The sequence below is a fragment of the Pestalotiopsis fici genome (assembly GCF_000516985.1).
Source record: "Pestalotiopsis fici W106-1 unplaced genomic scaffold PFICI_Scf_11, whole genome shotgun sequence".
Taxonomy (NCBI): domain Eukaryota; kingdom Fungi; phylum Ascomycota; class Sordariomycetes; order Amphisphaeriales; family Sporocadaceae; genus Pestalotiopsis; species Pestalotiopsis fici.
In genome coordinates, this window is record NW_006917101.1 from 865,698 (window position 1) to 882,898 (window position 17,201).

The window sequence follows — 17,201 nt, forward strand, 5'->3', positions numbered from 1 at the left end:
GAGTCTCCTCGAGGGCGCTCTGAAGAACCGATACAAACGCCACCCATCGAGATTTAGCATCATGACATGATTTCAAGACCTAGCAGAAATCGCCGCAAATGGCATGCAAGGGTGTATTGGAACCCTGGGAGATAAACATATGAATAGTAACAACACTAGACTTACCCCAAGAATGTTCAATCTGCCGTTCTATACATCGTGTCGTAGAGCTCGGGCCGACGAGAGCTGGACACTCTAGAACTGTAAGAGAGGGCGGGAATGTGAGTTTGATTACCGCGCGCACATAGACGATCATGTGTCTAGAACTTGTAGACAAGGAGCCATCAATGTATTCAAGGGGAGGGGTGTCGATGGAGGGGCACAGATAATGGACACACCAAGAAGATTCACCACAGTTGCCCTGTTTCCAGGGAAAGGGAGCGGGAAGCGGGCCACAACAAGGGAGGGCTCACACACAAGAGGAGCCATATATATCCCTAGTACGTACTGGAACGCGCCCAGGCCCCCCCTGCGATTGAACATAATTAGCACGAGAACTAAATCGGGCTAAAAGTCTCCCTCGCCTTCCTCCTCTGCGCCTATTGTGATCTTCTTGCGGTCGCCGCCTATGAGCTGGTGAAGGGTGACCTTGGCATTTTGCCGGCCTGTCTTCTTTGCCATTCTTGCAATGACCTCTTCCGGATCAATGTCTTCAGCTTCTGCGAATTCGAGCACCAGTTTCCTGCCGAGCAAGTGAGTATCCTTCAGAGCAGCCATGGCATTGTCAGCTTCGCGACTGGTCGTGAACTCGCAGAATGCATAACCCTTTGATCGGTTCTGTGCATTCTTGGGTAGCCTGACAGTACGGAGCTGGCCATAAGCACCCATCAGGCTGCGGATGTCCTTCTTGCTGGCCTCAAATGGCAGGTTCTTAAGGATGATTTTGGTGCTCTTACCAGCAGCTTTCTTGGCTGCGTCTTCCTTGCGCCTCTGCTCGGCTGCATCATGGCCACGGTGACTGGTGCGCACGACCAGCTTGTGGCCTTGAAGGACCTGACCGTCCATAGATTTGGCGGCTGCTTCTGCCGACGCTTTGCTGCTAAACGAGACAAATCCAAATCCCATGCTCAAGACTTGGCCAGGCTTCTTTGGATCTGACTTTGTCTTGACAGCTGATGATCTGTAACCGTCCAGATGCTTGAATGCGTCATGAAGCTGCGCGGTTGTCGTGTTGAAACTGAGGTTCTTGACAAAAATAGAGCTGGATTCGGCCGGCTCGTCGGTAGTTTCACCTTCTAGCAAGTCACTAGCCGAGATCTTCTCCTTACCGATAAGCTCAGCACCTGCAGGTGTTGGTTTGACCTCACCCACGAAGAGGTCTTTTGGTCCCTTTTCGAGGAACAGGATACTGTTCTTGAATCGGCGATAGGCAAGTTTGGAGAAAGCAGTCTTGGCTTCGGCGGCATGTGCAAACAGGACAATAGCAATCGTTCCAGTTGGCGGCATCAAGACTTTGAGCACTTGTCCAAACTCTTGAAACTCATTTCTGAGCTCCTCAATGGTCGTTCCATATGGAAAGTTCTTGACCAATATGACCGTATCTGATCTTTGACCAGACTTGAAGCTGTCAAGATCTACACCATTAGACAGAAAGTATGCCTTTGTGTCTTGAATAGTTGATGTTTCTGCAAGCGCCTGTTTCACCGCCGCATCCGCATTGGTGGGGTCCAAGAGTTCAGACTTGGACACTCCCAAACGATCCGCGGTCGAAGCAAGTACTGCATCTTGTGCCATGTACAAGGAATTCCAGTTGAATGCCTGACCTGCCTTGGCCTTCTTCTTGAGCTTGGCTTGTGCCTTGAGGGGAAGTTTGGACAAAGCAAAATCGTCAAGCTGTTGACGCTTTGCCGAGCCAGGTATCACGTGTAACATTCTACCTTGGAAAGTTGCACCGTCGGCATTTTGGAACGCCTTGACTGCATCGTCAGACTGGCTGAAGGTGACGAAGGCATAGCCCTGGTTGTTGTTGGCCGTGTTGCTCTTCGCTGGCACATGAATCTGGGTTCAGTTAGCGACCTCTCTGGACTCTGAATGCAGCAACAAATTGAGAGAGAGGAAGGTGTGATTATCAGATTCGAAGCATCTACTAAAATACTGGCCCTGGTTTGCTCATCAAATGTCTTTGACATAAGCTGTCCCTATCAGGGGTTCATCATAGAATCACTGGTTTGGAGAAAACCGCAGAAGAAAAAGATGAAAAGAAATTGTGACTGACCTCTTCCAATTCGCCGAACTTGCCAAAATACTCGTGAAGCTCTTCTTCAGTAGCAGAGTATGGCAAGTTCCTTACAAAGATCCGCGCAGTCTTGTGGACTGTATCAACAGCCGAGAGCTTCTTCCCGGATTTTTCATTATCTGAAGCAGGTTCTTCGACGACTTCCTCGATGGAGCTATCGACGACCTGAACAGCAGCATCTTCATTTGAAGGGGCGGAGAGCACAACGGGGGTCTTTGACGATGCCGAAGGTACGGGCGCCGCGACGGGAATATCTTCATCGTCATTTACCAGATCCAGTAGACGATTCGTTCTAGAGCGAAGCCAGTCATCGTCATCAGTTGCAGTCGCTACAGCAGCGGCAGCTGGTACTTGATCAGCTCCAGGCTGGTCAATGTCCATACCATCATACTCCGGTTTGGATACATTGGCGGCGCTGACGGTATCGACTTGGTTCTGATTCCTCAAAGTCCCTGCTTCCGATGGCATGGCAGTTTGAGTGGACTTCTGTGAGGCTGGTTTGGCTTGCCGGCTTGGTACTTCCTCATACTCATCATCAGACTCCGCTTCGGCAACAACTACCGGCGGCTGATCCACGTCTACAGCATCGGCTTCCCGAGTCTTCTTGGATGGATTCTTTGTGGCTCCCATCACATCAAGGTATTCTTGGAGTTTTGGGTCCGATGCTTCGGGCTCGTCCCTCTTCCTCTTTTTCTGATTGGGATCTGAGGGTAACCTTTCGGTTTGACTGGGCTTGCCGGAACCAGGCAGCGCTGACGCAGCATGGTCTGTGTACTTCCGCCTCTGGAGAGAAGGATCTGCTATCTGAAGTGGATATGGTTAGTATGAAATGGGAACTTGTAGATGCCAGTCATGGACAAACGTACAGGCTTTGCAATCTCGACAGAGACTTTAGACATGCGTATGAAAGACCGATGGAACTTTTTCACGGCAGACTTGGCCTCGTCTGGTGTCTTGTAGCCTACATAGCCGATCCGCCTCTGAGGAAGCAGCTTGATGTCGGTGATGTGACCATTGGAGAAGTGTTTGCGAAGGTGGGCTTCAAAGTCCGCCTGGGTGATGGTGGGAGGAAGATTCCTCACAAAGATACGTGAGGACTCTTCGGAAGTTGCTGCCATATTGTCTTCTATACCTAGCATGCAACACGTGTGCTGGTGTGTCGATGTTGTGGTAAGAAGACAATGATGGTTGAAAAGTCGTGAGAAGCTTGGGACGTTTAGAAATAATTTTTTTCCCCTTCCTCTTAAGCCCTTCTAAAGAATTTCTTCACTAGCGCACCTGCCCCACCAAATCGCGCTTGTAGGCAATTCGCCCAGCAAGCGCGAATCTGGTCCGTGCTCGTCTCTGAGAAGCAGCCCAACATTGAAGGCCGACCGACCCCTGCTCCGGAGCCCGGGCGCTTCAATTTGGCAGCAAAGAGATCCTATTCAACTCCAATCGACGAGAGAGCTGTTTCGCCGACCGCAGAGCATCCTTCGCCTTCAATCGCCGGCACCTTCGACAAGCAAGACACACAGTTATCTGTTCGAAACTGCCTGCTTCTCTGCAAAGTATTAATTCCACATCTGCCTCGTCCATCGTTAACCGGACTGGTTCTTGACCGCTTCCGCAACCTGGACTCATCGGTCAGTCTGCCCCTCGTTGTCGCGCCCCGTTTGCTTGTGGCAGAAAAGCACAACAGCTTTGACAGTTCTTTCAAGTTAACACTTACTGACTTCCATATACACACAACAGAATCATCATAAACTCTCTCACCAATTTCCATACCGAGAAACACCTTACGAAACCGACATCATGGCTGATGACAACAAGTCCCCGCCTCCCACGGCACGAGAGAAGCTCGACGGTGCGTACCCGGCGCGTAAATATAGATGAATATCCCACGATACTGACGATTTTGCAACAGCTCAGATCAAGTCTGCAGACATGGTAGGTTACGAAAAGAAAACAACAACAACAACAACTCCGTACCAGTAGGCATGCTTACCAAGTCGCAGACCGATGACATGCAACAAGAAGCCATCGAGGTTGGTAAGTAAAGTTCTAGCCACCACAGTCGTCCTGCGAGGTACTGACCAGTTTTTGTGCAGCTCAGGAGGCGATGGGCAAGTTCAGCATCGAAAAGGACATTGCGCAGCACATCAAGAGAACTGTGAGATAGCCTAGACTGCGATATGAGCATACCATGCTAACAAGTCCTTTAGTTCGACGATCGCAAGGGCCCGACCTGGCACTGTATCGTTGGCCGCAACTTTGGCAGCTACGTGACGCATGAGACCAAGCACTTCATCTACTTCTACCTCGGCCACTGCGCCATTCTGCTCTTCAAGACCCAGTAACCGCCAGCAAGGTGCATCGATTGTCAGGATGTGGAGCAGAGAGGTTTTACGACATCACGATAATGGCGGTTACATCGAATTCTCAAATATGTCAGAGCAAGAATTTTAATTATTTTGTATTTAGGAAGGAAACATGATCACTTACAGGTTATTTGGGTTGCCTAAATGGACTCATCCAGGCGAGGCTCCATCGCCTCGAGGAAGGGCGGCGTTTAGCGACGCACATGTCAAAGCACAACGGTTACAGGTCAATAGTCATGCTTTCGTCTTCATAAGCATATTGCAAGGCTGATGCCATACGATGTCTCTCCTTGTACATGGCCTCCGGTCCTGGAAAACAGCAGCTACGATTAGGTCAGTTGCACTTTGATCACACGTGCAAAGACTTGGCGATATCGTTCTCTGAGACGTTTTGACTGGACTTGGTCAGGAAGTCGTCGCTCGAGGCTCTTCAGGTGTACTGGTGTGGAAAGAGAGCGGAGAATTGGTATGAATAATCATTGGCCATAATGTAACTGCGGATATGCGCAATAACATTTGCAATTATACGGGTTGGCAATTCATCATTGGCTCGTATCCGTCTCGTATACCATATGGAAATACGCACACGTCTCCGTGCTGACTTGTCAATTGCCTAGCCAAGACAATTACATAGGTACGTTTTGTAAAGTCCCTGGTTTCGTATTACAGGAGTTTTCAGCTTTGTGAAGAGTGGTCCTGAGATGATCATATTGCAATACCTCTCATTTACTCAGCACGTGGCAGTGCCCTTCCCCTGGATCAGGAACAAGGAACTAACCGGCAAAGCTCCCCGCTCCTCGCTAGCATCGCCTGGAAAGGGAAGGGAGAGGGACCAGGAACATCTCATATTACCGTTTCCATGCCCCGCGGGAACCCCGCCGATTGCCGCATCCACATATTCCATACCATAAATAATGTATTTTTTTCTTTCTTTCTTTCTTTTACAGTTTGTGCGGGCAGCTCGATTCAATATTTCTTGTAGTGATTGCATGTGTCAATGGATCGAGAGCCGGGACGATGCCCCCCGGGACTCCATATCTTCAAATACAACGCCAACCAACACCGGGCATCGACACGACAACCACCGCTGCGAGCTATGCCCAACATGGACCGTAAAGATAGACTACCCGGTCAGCAAATCCCTCGACTCGATGCGCCTCGATTGGAGGGGTTGCAACTGGTGGTGTTTTGCTCCGGCTGTCGTTGGCACAAGGAAGCCAGGGAAGCAGATGATCGATAGCGCGCAACCAACGGCCATAGTGTGCCCGTCGATTGACCAGTGCCGAGGAACTTGTCCACGCAAGATCATCTACGATACCTTAGCTACATGGGTGATGTACATTTACTCACTGATCCGTCGGGCTTCTTTGCAGAGAGCAGTCATGCACATTGCAAAAAGCACTGATGCGGGACAACTGTACAAAATCTCGTCGAAGACATTGTTTATCCGGGCATTTGGTCCACCTAGAGGATGCATTGCTGCTGCTGCTGCTGGATGATTAAGCATACATATCCGTAGGAGCGAAGAAGGTGCATCAGTCAGACTAGAAAGTAGTGTACTATACGGATTTCGGTCGGTCACTCAGTCAATAGGGCAGATGATCCCGAACCGAGTCTCATGTCTTCTCCGCTCTTGTACGCCTGCGCTTTCTCATCTCCGGCAAGGCGACAAAATCACCTGCCAAACCTGTGCTCTCTTACAACGTAACCCAGCGATGGGGGTTGGGGGCAAAGTCTTGGAAGTAGGTGGTATTCTGGCCATGAGAATTGTGCTTCCGATTTCCTCCCCCCCCACCACCACCACCACTACTTGGGTACCTACGCATGCAGTCGATCTGTGCTCGTCAAGCGCGGCGTCGATGATCATTTGGCAGCAAAAAAGCATGGCCTAGCTGCATAATCGCAACCACATAATCGATAGGTTCTGCAGCACTCTACGCATCCGTACACACGTTCTCTCGTCCCGTCGAACCCTTGTTGCCAATAATAACTTTTTAATCTACCTGCCCGTCCTCAGAGCACGCACATCGGGCAGGAGACTCCGTGTCCGTCCGCTAATTGCCTGACTCTGATGAGTGCTGTAATCTGTTTAATCGAGCGAGCGGATGTCTTTGCAGTACCATATTCTGCTCTTTTTGGTGTGTAGACGGCTGCTTGCTGGCCCCAATTTTTCATCTGCCTGGCGGACGTCGAGCAAGATACTAGATATTCAAGGTTGATCTAGTTGCCGTCCGACCTTGTTGCTCGAGGAAAGCTGAATCATACACTGTCCATAGCCGGGTGGCTAGCCAGCACTATAGCGATCCGGCGACAATTGAAGCTATGCATCTACTTTACTACCAGGTAGCCACCTACCTTCGCTAGACCCCGGGTCGGATTACCGTTTTGGCTTGCAATCGCCAAGTTTTTAGTCAGAAGGCCAAAAATTGTCACCAAACGTCCTCTATCGTAACCACGTCACGCAATGCACTCATGCCACTTGTTAGGCGCAGTCAGTCTCTCGCGCCCTCCCCCTCTCCTCTGTCTCATGGATATATCATCATATCTAAAATCCAGCGCCTGTATCCGAACCACGTCATTTCCCATGTTGTTCATGGTGGAGAAACGGCTGCTTTTGAAAACATCTTTTTGTTGCTTCCATATTGTGGCTTTTCCGGAGAGGACAGCCCGTATGCTCTGTGCCTTGCCTGTGGCCACCTGAAGTCACACAATTCCACTGGCAGACCCTCTCTGTGCATCCCACCTGCCACCCAAAACAACATCGATTCGTGGACCAGATATAATTTGGGTAGCAGTGTAGCACTCCCCCCAATTAACTAGTGGGGTCTGGACGTATCAATAGAGCGAGTTCAGCGAAGGGGAAACCATGTTCGGTAATGTATGCACGCGTCCCCCCATAACCCCCATGTGCCTGGCATTCATTCAATATGGATGGTGACTTGCCATTCCCGGCCACTTTACTCAATCTACGAAAGCGGCCCCCGATACAATATACCGAGTTGAATATTGAGCCAAAAGGCATAGGAGGCGGCAAATACTGGATCCAATTCCCGGTAGCAACCATCAGACTCAATGTAAGAGCGCTTCAGTTGCGCACCAATCCAGGTTATACTGCATCGAAGAAGCGCAATTCAGTTTCTACAGTGATTACACATGATTGCTTGCGCGTAATTGACAATATATCAATACCTACGGAATACTCTGCAGTCCAAAGGCGCGGGGAGCGCGACAGTACTCCTCCAATATGGTATGTCAGCCAGCAGAAGTGGTGGGGCAATGGGCGTCGGGTTCAAGGAATCACATTGCTTTTCTGGGTGTTGTGGCGCAACCACTTCGTCCGATCTCCGCATGCCTTTTTGGATCCGAGTATGGCTTGCCGATGGCGACGGTCTCTGCAAAAGTCTAATCTGTCACGGTGTACTGTAATTCAAGTTACGGGACACAATTCTGTCGTCGGCACTGTGCACTTATGTGAAGTCGTACTCCCACAAGGGAATTCACCACGTCAGCAGCGCCAGATCATTGGGCAGCCTCCATAGATTTCACACCTGTTCCAAGTACGAACATCTCTCACTTGGATTTGTCTGCTGACTCCGACAAGTGAAGTCGGCCCTTCGCCCGATGTAGGTTGAGCGAAAACTGAAAATGTACAAGAACCCTACCCCCCTCCTTCTCCCCTAGTCGGCCGCCTCGTGCCGTCGAAACTAGGACGCGGCATTCCCATTGGAAAGAGACGAGACATGATTGTTCCGCCGAGGCGAAAGCTGACTGGACATGGGGGGTCCGTACGTATCACCCAATATCACCAGGCGCGATTGAATCCTTTACAGATTGCAAGCAAGATTTTGGCAGCTACCTCCAGCTAGCATTTTGTGATAATTGACGCCTCTAATTCTTCTTCCGGATGAATCAGAGTTCTAAAGCGCTGAACCTCTCAGAACAGTGAATGGATATGTCTAGGTAGTCGTCGGAGCGACACCCGTTCCGAGGTCACCTTTCCACTTTGCCTCGAGGTACCCGTGCACGATCGTGGATTCTGGACGGTGGCAGGCCAGACGCCCAAGACGCTTGGATGCATGTTGCACGCGGTCTCAAAGCTTCTAGAGGAATGGCAGGAGGATTCGTGCATTACCTCCTGGTGTACTGTGTGTTACTGCGGCCGGTCACAGTTTCGCCGACGTAACAAGCTGCTATCCCCAATTCTCACCAATTGACAGCTTTTCTCTTTTTTGAATCTCGCCTCTCTGTTCATCTCCCCTGGTGATTAGAAAACTCTTTTCGTTTTTTCTTTCTTTCCGAGAGAGCTGGGATTGCAATTTGGCGGTGAGTACAGTTTAGCCCTGAGGGAAATGGTCTCCTATTAAGGGTCTTCCTATGCGACGAATCTGAAGAGGTCAATGCCGTTTTTCTCCTGTTGGAGAATTCGGGGTCTCGCCAAATCAGGACTCTCTAAGTGGAGAGCAAGCTTCAGCGGTACCTGAAAGTTTCTACACAGTAGGTGCACAACCATTGTTCCTTTTTTTTATCTGCTTGAGCCTCTCGGGAACCTTGTAGATGTCGGGGCCACTACATGCTATCAGCCAGCGGAAATAGACGCCTTGCCTGGGCAAGGGGAATTCTCTCTCATTTTCAGCTGTTCCAGCTAGCCCGGACCTGTCAAAGTGGGTGCACAACAGACAGGATGAATGGCTTCCCCAACTATCAAATCTTCAGATGGCATCAAGATTCGACAAAGCACAAAGTAGCCACTCCAAAGGAAGGGATCGACTGTGCTGTGGCGCTCTTCTTCTTCTTCCCTCTTCAGTCTCCTTGCCGGTTGACTCGTCTTCCGCTTCGCTTAATACAGTCTGCATGCTGTGGATTGGCACGGATGGAAACCCTGTCGCCCATCATTCGGGATGCTAGGCCATTCCAGGCCGCTGAACATGTTTCAGTACAGTTCTTTTTTTTTTTTTTTGTCCAATCTGCTCGTTGGGCTATTCATGCTTTGCAGCAAGATGCAAACCATTGTTCAATTACTCAATTGCAGCGCATATAGATATACACACATATATACAGTATGTATATGGAACCGATGTAGAGAAGCAAAGAGGTTTTAAAAGAATTTCCAGAGTTTCAGACTTCTCATACACAAGCGCTGCTCTCCCGACATGGTCCCTGGAACATCAAGGCCAGAGGCTTGGGAAGGGTTGTTTGTCAGCCCAGTTAGGCATAAGCTCTTGACATAGCTCGATTGGGACTGGGTGAGGACGCGATTTGCTGACCGGCGCCCAGGTCTCGTTGCCCGCTGATGATCATGACCCCAGCATTGTGGGTGGGCGATGGGTAACAAGGCCCCCCCTCCTCCTCCCCTGGTATGTACTCGTCAGGTACAGCAGGCTAAAAATGGCTGGCTGTAGTGTGGGACCCCAACCAAGCTGGTTCTGGTTTGGTATGTACGAAAGAATTTGGGTGACAATGGGCGCGCTTTGTCAGAAGGCAGTGAGTAGATACTAGGTAGGTTGGTAGGTAGGTAATTAATAAGATGGGCCATGGATGTTATGCATCGCCATGAACAAGCCCGCCTCATACTTACTGGCTTGGCCTCGTTATGTGTTTGGTCTCAGTTGTATCTGTGTATGTAGGTATATATAAGATCCCGAGGAATTTCCAAGATATAAAGGGCTTCCCACTATGACATGCTCACCGAATCTGCCCGCAGCGAATGAGGCCGACAAAGGCATCAGGTGAGGTGCGTTGGTGACCCAACGTCGAAGCCGCCTGCATGGGCTGGATTGAATGGTCGCTGGAATTCTTTGGCTTGGGGGGTTGCTACTAGGTAGTAGTATCTCCCTACAGGTACATAAGGTATCTACATTACCTACCTACCTACTCCGTCAATTATCCACATTACAGACAGACCGCGGAAGCAGACGGATACCATCTTTTTGTTTCGCGCCACGGGGGCTTGCTCCGTGATCGCGGGAACGACAATTGCGCGAAATACAAGCTACAAAACCAATTGCTTCCACTCATGATGTAATCCCGAACACGCCCAATCACGCATATAACATATTATAGCATGAACCATCAAGCCGCAAAGGTCCTTCAAGATAGAATGCCTGCACTCTGTGCGATATGAAGCAGCAAAGAAGAAAACAGAATTGTCTCGCAAGATTGGTGCTCATTTGCGAGAACACGAAAAGGCGGGGCCGAACTTCTCCTGTTCGTCCCGTGGGCCCTCTTCTTTACTCTTCTGGGTATTTCGTTTTTCTTTGCTTTCTAGAACAAAGAATGGACAACATGATAGCGGGACTGCTCTCGGTTCGGCACAGAGAAAGAGGAGAGACGCGTATCAGGACTTCAGCCAGGTCACATTGTTGTCAAATGACAATTCGATTGAGCAAGCAGAGAAACCCAGCGCTCGGCCGATCGATCCGTTCATTCGCTGCAAGATGCATATAGGTCTCACAAGGGAAGACGAGACGACTTGATTACCTACATCCCATGTTACCTCCCTCACCAAAAACACGGACCTAAGTCAAAGACGTTGAACCATCGTTGCAGTCGGGAAAATGCTGTGCACCTCCGGTACCTGGATGCCCAGCTCAGTCCTATCAATCAGTCAGTCATCAGTCTCCGACCCGGCAATATTGAAGAAAGGTTTCCTGCTTCGCTTGAATCGCCAGTACATAGACAGTCGTCGGGGTGGATAGGGGTGTTGCATTTGGTTAGAGTAGCAGAATTTAAGAAAGCCAGCCGAACAGCCGGACCTGGGCACCGGAAGTACAAAGTACAAACTAATGCTACATACCGTGTGCACGCTACATCAATCAATTGGCAGGTATCGATCATTTACTAGGTATGTGAGCACCAGACATTGATGGATTGACCATGCCTACATACATAACATACTGTTACATGCTTTGGAAGATAATTGAACAATGGGACGAGCTACGAGTAATGCAGATAATGTTGGGCAGCTTACGGGCGAGACACAAACCCTACATTGACTTACAGCTATCTGCAAGTAGTTATTCAACTGCATCGTTCAGCCAGCCTAGATAAAAGTCCACTAACCACCCAACCCAGACAGAGACAGACAGTCAGACAAGCAGAACGCCCGCAACGCACTGGGCTCTCTGACTCTTTGTTCGCTCGCTTCAGTCCGGATGAGAATGGGTCTCAAAAAAATAAATGCATACACAGTACATAGTACGCTACATCTTGGTCCATCAAGCCGTGGTTGACTGGATCCCTGACCCCTGCAATACGCACACTTTCTCTGCTTCTGTCTCTCTCACACACACACACACACACACAGCCTGACATGTCACTAGCTGGTATTATCCTGGTCTCTCGAGGGGGCAGTTCCTCAGGCAGGCCCAGCTTTTTCTCCTCTCGTGCTGTGAGGCTTTGTTGCTGCGCTTCAAGAAAGTCTTCCCCCATTGTCGCCGCAAATTGAGTCCAAAAAAGACGAGGGAGGACGTTGGGATCTTACTAAACCCCGTATTGGGGGCCCTCACCCATTCACTCACTCGCGCAGCCTTTTCCCGATGCATATACGTACCTAATACTCTTCTCTGAGAGGCATGGTTTCTGACGCATCTAATATTATCAAATGAGTGAGTTGAATGAGCCGAGAGGCGCCCGCCCCTACGGCGCCTCTGATTTCAAGTACAGCCTTGAACGTAGAGGTATTGTGTGCTGTTTTCCTTCGGTGTCTGGTTCCTGTGGCTTTCCCTCTCGGCGGAAGATCGATCTGAAAGGGTACGTACGTCAGAATGGAGCTTATTCATGTAGGCACCTGGCATTGCTGTAAATAAGCAGCCTCTGGAGAAACTTTGTCTGCCCATATCCACCCAAATGATGGGCCTCGGTGGCTCCAGTCCTCGTGTCTCTCCTGCTCATCTCTTTTCCCCCGTCTCAGCTGTAAGGTATCTTGAGTTGCTACAGTTATTGCCATTCCCATCGTGAACAATCAAATCCAGTGATTGAATAAAAGGTGCAAAAATTAGAGCGCGTGAGTGAATAGATGAAATGGTTGGACTAGACCGGGCCGCCGACCTGCTAGCTTCTGGGTACTTGGGGCTGGGCTACGACTAACTGGACTGACCGCGAGGGTGCTAAAGTTGCTTGCTGGCTGGAGCACCCAGCAGCGGATGAACTAAGCAACGGCCGATGCGGTACCTGAGAGGTACAATGGAGGACCCACCCCACCTTTTCTTAGTAGCGACTCCCACCCGTCTGTCTCCGCCATCACTTCCCTTCTTTCTCTCCTCGACCAAGGACCGGCGAGACCAATCCGTACGACCTCGTACTTCCCACGAGGACTCAAACCCCATCTTGCTGAGGAGCAGGCCTTGGTAGTTTTTGCTCTCCTCGCAGCTACCTCTGGGAAACGTCAAATCCTCTCCCGGTCGGTTTTTCCTCCTCATTGCACTCGTCTGGTACGCAACCGACTCCTGCTGCAATCCAGTCCACCCGACCATGTGACGGAGCTGCTTGGGAAGTCGATCATTGTTCAAAGTTGGACTCTCGATAGTCTGGCTGGGTGCAGAGAGAAGTGCTGGCTTGAGTGCAGCAGCGTATCTTTCCTTGAAAGAGAACGATTACGGACTTTTACGACCTCGAATTTACAGAGCGACGGCCAACTACTACGACTTCATCGCCGAAACTCACCACCACAAGGAATACCACTTTACTTCCTAAAACTTCGCCCGTGGTGACCTCCTCCACCACCACCACCTACACCACCATGTCGCCCATGACGATTCCCGACGGTGGCCTCCACCTGGAGAGCTCCGAGTCGAGCGACTCTCTCCCAATGCAAGCATTTGGCGTCACTCTCAACGATAGTTTGATTGAGGATTTGATCAACTGCGTCCAGAAGGGAACCCAGATTGAGCTGTTCCTGGGTAGCAATCCCGTAAGTTGAGAAACTCCTCTGTTCAGAAAACCTTCTGGTCATACCGAAAGCCTCTTCACCCCCCAACGCTCCACGTCTCTCGCCGACAGTTGCTCCGGAAGAAACGCCGAGCTTCGATCGTGACTGGTGTGCCCTCCAGGTTCTTCTGCATCACCAAACTTTGAATACAAAAGTCACGTTTTTGGCCCAGTGATGACAGATGTTGTTTACTAAACAAACCTCTTTAACAGACCCTACAATATGGAGAGTACGAGGAGCCACTCAAGCCTACTGCCGAGTCACTGGACTGCGACCTTTACCTCACAAACTTGAATGAATCGAAGACTACGGCACACAGATTCCCATTACCGACCATGTCGATACTGAAGAGACCAGCTCCAGGGAGCCTCAAACCTCACATTAGGGTAGAGAAAGTTCCCGTCACCAAAGGTGGTAAGGGATCCAAGTCAAAGGCGCTTCAAGGCAAATCCGCCATGTCCATGGCTCTTTCATCCAGCACTACGAGATCGCTACCTACCAGTCCTGCTCTGACTGGTGTTGGCTCGCCCATGCACAACCCTGCATTTGCAGCCTCGCAACAACAGCTCGAGAAGAACAAGGAGCAGCGCAGCGTCGTCGTGCACGAACTGGCCGTCGGTGATCAAGCCTACGACTATCTAAAAGAGAAGTGGACAGGGGCAGAAGCTGATCTGAAGAGCACCTTGGGCAAGGTGGCAGATAAAATCGGCGAAAAGTACAGCATGAAGAAGATCTATTGGAAAGAACTTGACGTGTGGAATTACAAGTATGAGCCCTCGGAAAATCGACAAAAAGCCATCGAAAACGCCAAGAAGCAGTATGACAAGCAACGGCTGGAGACTACACATGAGGCATGGGAGCGTCTCCTCGAGGAAAAGGACAGAGGCAAGGGTATCATCTTGAGCAAGCTGCAAGCTCAGATCGCTGCCAAGGGCAACATGACTCCGGCAGTTAAGCAGTCCAAGGCTGAGGAGTCCAGCAGCAAAAACTCGAGTGATGAGGGAGCCAAGAGCAAGGCAGGTGGCGAAGCAATGGCGAGGTCCAACTCGCAACCAGTAGGCTCAAAGTCCAAGAAGGTTAGCGAGCGAGAGAGCTTGACAAAGAGCTTGCTCTCAAACAAGCCAACGGTGAAGAAGCCGGCCACTACGACAAAGAAGGCAGCACCTACGAGCAGAGCCTCAAAAGGTGCAGAAAAGGGAGGAAAGAAGTTCTTGTCTGAGGAGTTCGTGCAGGACTCGAGTAGCGAAGATGAAGCACCGCTCGCTACCACGACTGCTACATCCAAGCCGAAGCCCATGGAGAAGCCTGTGGAAAGAAAACCTGAACGGGCCGTTGAGAAGCCCAAAGAGAAGCCACAGCCGCCGCCGGTCAAGAGCAAGGAGCGATCGCCTCCCCCAGTCACAAAGGTCAAGGAACGATCCCCAGCACCTGTCCCCAAGCCAAAGCCTGCCAAGTCGGTCATTCGAGCACCACGGCCTTCAATCACGACCAGCAAAGCTTCTACTGCTAGCTCGACCTCAAAGCGGCCACGTGACGAAGATGACAGCAGCTCGAGCTCTGGTGCACCACTCATGAAGCGGATGAAGCCAAAGGAGGCCCCAGCAAAGCCACTCTCCAACACCACGCTGAAGCACAGACCATCAGACGCATCCCAAAACTCGCGCGCGACACCCGTGAACGCATCATACAAGAGCAAGAATACTTCGCCGGTCAAGTCATCGCCTCTTGCCTCGTCACCTCCCACCAATGCCTCGGACATTGATGAAAATAGCCAGTCGAGTCAGTCACAACATCACGACCGCGACCGGCACCAGGTTTCAGCACCGGCGGCTCGAGTCAATGGCCGCAGCACAACAAATGGCAATACTCCTAACGGTGTCTCGGTCGCCAAAAAGCGGCCTGCTGAGTCGCAACCAGTCTCGTCGCTGCCTGCTCCAGCGACCAAGAAGCGCGTGACGAAAGACGTCCTGGACAAGGCCCATAAATTCGACAAGTTCTACGAGAAATACAAGTTACTGCACGATCAGTTGACTCGCTTGGCGAACCCACCAAAAGACCAGGTTAACGACTTGCTTGATATGCGTGACAGACTTGTCATTCTGAAGGCCGAAATTCGTCGCGAGGTTGACCCTGCCGCCTAGTGCCGCCTTTGGCCTACACGCTCATGACGGCTTTTGAACTTGGGCATGCTCTTGAGGAGTCTGACTCGGGTCGCGCAACCAGCATATAAGGGAACGACAGCAGTACACGATGTTGGTGGGATGCAAGAGGCTTGGGTCGGTTATTGAGAGGAGGCGGAAAAAAAATGCGAGGGACGAAGCAGCCGGTTGGAGTGGAAGCCGAGCACCAGAACAACAGATGCCCAGAGGCATATTCATCGCGCGGATATACAACAACAGCCCGCGGCTAGGAGTTTTTGCGAATGGCAACATGCATTATCATTTCATCGAGGATACCACAAACACATTACAGGTTACATGGCACCTGATGTGTCGGGCGTTTATGGTTTAAAGTTTTTCATGGGTTCTTGGAGTTATCGTCACACACGCCGTTGTCAGCGTTCAGCACACTGTTTGATTTTTGATTTTTTTTTTTTCCTACACGGTTTTCTCCTATAATCACTATTTTCTGCGGACAAGGCCATGCTTAAACACGAAGAAGTGGAACTGAAAAGGAAAGAAGATTTGGATCTCGTATGATTGCTTTTTGCTGCCTGTTGGGCGGTCCAGGCGTGGGAGAGGATGGAAAGGGGAATGGAAATGAAAGAGGATTTGGGTCTTCTAAATGATCTCTGCATGATGATTTTCTCATCCACGATCTTCGGGCTGATTGGGATCGCCACTTGGATCTCCAACGGAATCAACACATTGCCGTATCCAGTAGAAGATATCTTAGTTGGGAGTCAAGAGCTTGTATGACTTCCGGAATAAAGAAAAAAAACATAATTATCATCAAGCTCCTAAGCCTTGAATCAGTGTTTCGTTGAATCATCTCTTCTAAATGCGCAATTGCTCAATAATAAGTTGACTGTCCCTTGGCTTCAATTGGCGGTTTCTCGACAATCAACTTGATGTCAAAGGAATTACTATTCGTATTTGGATCATTTTGCCCAGTATACTTGTTGGTTCCTGGGCGATGATGTAGCTAATTTAGAAATATTCCAAGAGGAAAAAAAAAAAGATTTCGGCCCCAATTCCATGTTGCCCGCGCCCAAGAACGTCCTGTTCTAAAACGGGATACTTGGAGAATACGATTACATACCACGAGGATGAGTTATATTTATCCAGAGTTTGATCACATTGATCCCCCGTGCCGTAGGGAGACAAAGTGTCCCCAATGGGTGTTCAACGACATATTCCGTCATTGGGAACCATGCATCGTACCGAAACCGGTGCAGAGACCCTCATTAAGAGGGTTTCCCCATGTCCTCAAGATCCCTTCCCATCCGGAGGTGGTTCCGGGCTCGTATAGTAAGGCAAAGGGAGGAAGGGGGTCAAGGGTCACGGGTCAAGGGTTCCAACGGTGCAACGATGAAAAAGAAAGTTTTCTTGTGCCGTATATGGGTGACTGACCAACAAGGAACAAGCAGGAGCAGCAGCAGAAGCAGATGACGAGGTACGGTGCCTCTCTGCTTTGATGT

The 17,201-nt window shown here is 50.2% G+C and overlaps 3 protein-coding genes across 3 annotated transcripts; 2 read left to right on the forward strand and 1 right to left on the reverse strand.

Annotated features, from left to right (window-relative positions):
• Nucleotides 1–546: 546 nt before the first annotated feature.
• PFICI_13267 (uncharacterized protein) lies at nucleotides 547–3,393 on the reverse strand (the record flags this gene model as incomplete). The annotated part of the gene is made up of 3 exons (XM_007841848.1): nucleotides 547–2,037; nucleotides 2,255–3,079; nucleotides 3,142–3,393. 3 exons carry the CDS (start codon nucleotides 3,391–3,393, stop codon nucleotides 547–549), a joined length of 2,568 nt encoding a protein of 855 aa, XP_007840039.1.
• Nucleotides 3,394–4,069: 676 nt separating this feature from the next.
• Nucleotides 4,070–4,614, forward strand: PFICI_13268 (Dynein light chain; the record flags this gene model as incomplete). The annotated part of the gene is made up of 5 exons (XM_007841849.1): nucleotides 4,070–4,121; nucleotides 4,182–4,204; nucleotides 4,273–4,306; nucleotides 4,366–4,427; nucleotides 4,480–4,614. The coding sequence occupies 5 exons, from the start codon at nucleotides 4,070–4,072 to the stop codon at nucleotides 4,612–4,614; spliced, it is 306 nt and encodes a 101-aa protein (XP_007840040.1).
• An 8,758-nt stretch (nucleotides 4,615–13,372) lies between these two features.
• PFICI_13269 (uncharacterized protein) lies at nucleotides 13,373–15,702 on the forward strand (the record flags this gene model as incomplete). The annotated part of the gene is made up of 2 exons (XM_007841850.1): nucleotides 13,373–13,543; nucleotides 13,774–15,702. The coding sequence occupies 2 exons, from the start codon at nucleotides 13,373–13,375 to the stop codon at nucleotides 15,700–15,702; spliced, it is 2,100 nt and encodes a 699-aa protein (XP_007840041.1).
• Nucleotides 15,703–17,201: the final 1,499 nt, after the last annotated feature.